At 60.3% G+C, this 522-nt stretch overlaps 1 protein-coding gene across 1 annotated transcript in view; it reads left to right on the top strand.

Moving 5' to 3' along the window:
* Positions 1–522, top strand: part of TJP3 (tight junction protein 3) — a 19,655-nt gene that overhangs the window by 2,915 nt on the left and 16,218 nt on the right. The window contains 1 exon segment of the mRNA XM_021708072.1: positions 1–52. Within this exon segment, the coding sequence (XP_021563747.1) occupies positions 1–52 (52 nt within the window).

Raw genomic sequence — 522 nt, 5'->3', positions numbered from 1 at the left:
GTGCTCATGCGGCCCGTGAAGTCGGTGCTGGTGAGGAGGACAGACAGCGAAGGTGAGTGGCCGGGCGGGCCACGCCAGGAACAGACGGCACGTGGTTGACGGCACGCGTGGCCACCTCACGTGGCAGGAGGGACGGCGGGAAGGACCCCGAGTTGGAAGATGAGCCTGATGACCCAGGGACCGCGTCCCCAGGGAGGCAGGAGGCTCAGATTCAGAGACGGGTAGAGGCTGTGCAACCGTCTCTGAGGCTGGAGAAAGGACCCTGAACCGAGGGGTGCGGCCGCCTCTGGACGTTGGGAAAGGGGGCACGGGGTCTCCCAGGGGCCTCCAGGAGGGGCCGGCTCTGCCCACACCTTGGTTTTAGCCCAGGGAGGCTGGTCTCAGACTTCCAGCCTCCAGAACTGCGAGGTGACACATTTGTCTCAAAGCCACAGTTTATGGCAGTTAGTGACACCATATTAGAATTCCCATCATCCTATCGGCAACAGCACGTGGCTTCTGAACTTTTTTTTTTTTTTTTTT

The sequence above is a fragment of the Carlito syrichta genome, unplaced genomic scaffold (genome assembly GCF_000164805.1).
Source record: "Carlito syrichta isolate Samal-C Ts95f unplaced genomic scaffold, Tarsius_syrichta-2.0.1 Scaffold130552, whole genome shotgun sequence".
In the NCBI taxonomy this organism is placed as follows: Eukaryota; Metazoa; Chordata; class Mammalia; order Primates; family Tarsiidae; genus Carlito; species Carlito syrichta.
The sequence above is the reverse complement of the archived record's forward strand: the minus strand, read 5'-3'. Positions and strand labels throughout refer to the sequence as shown.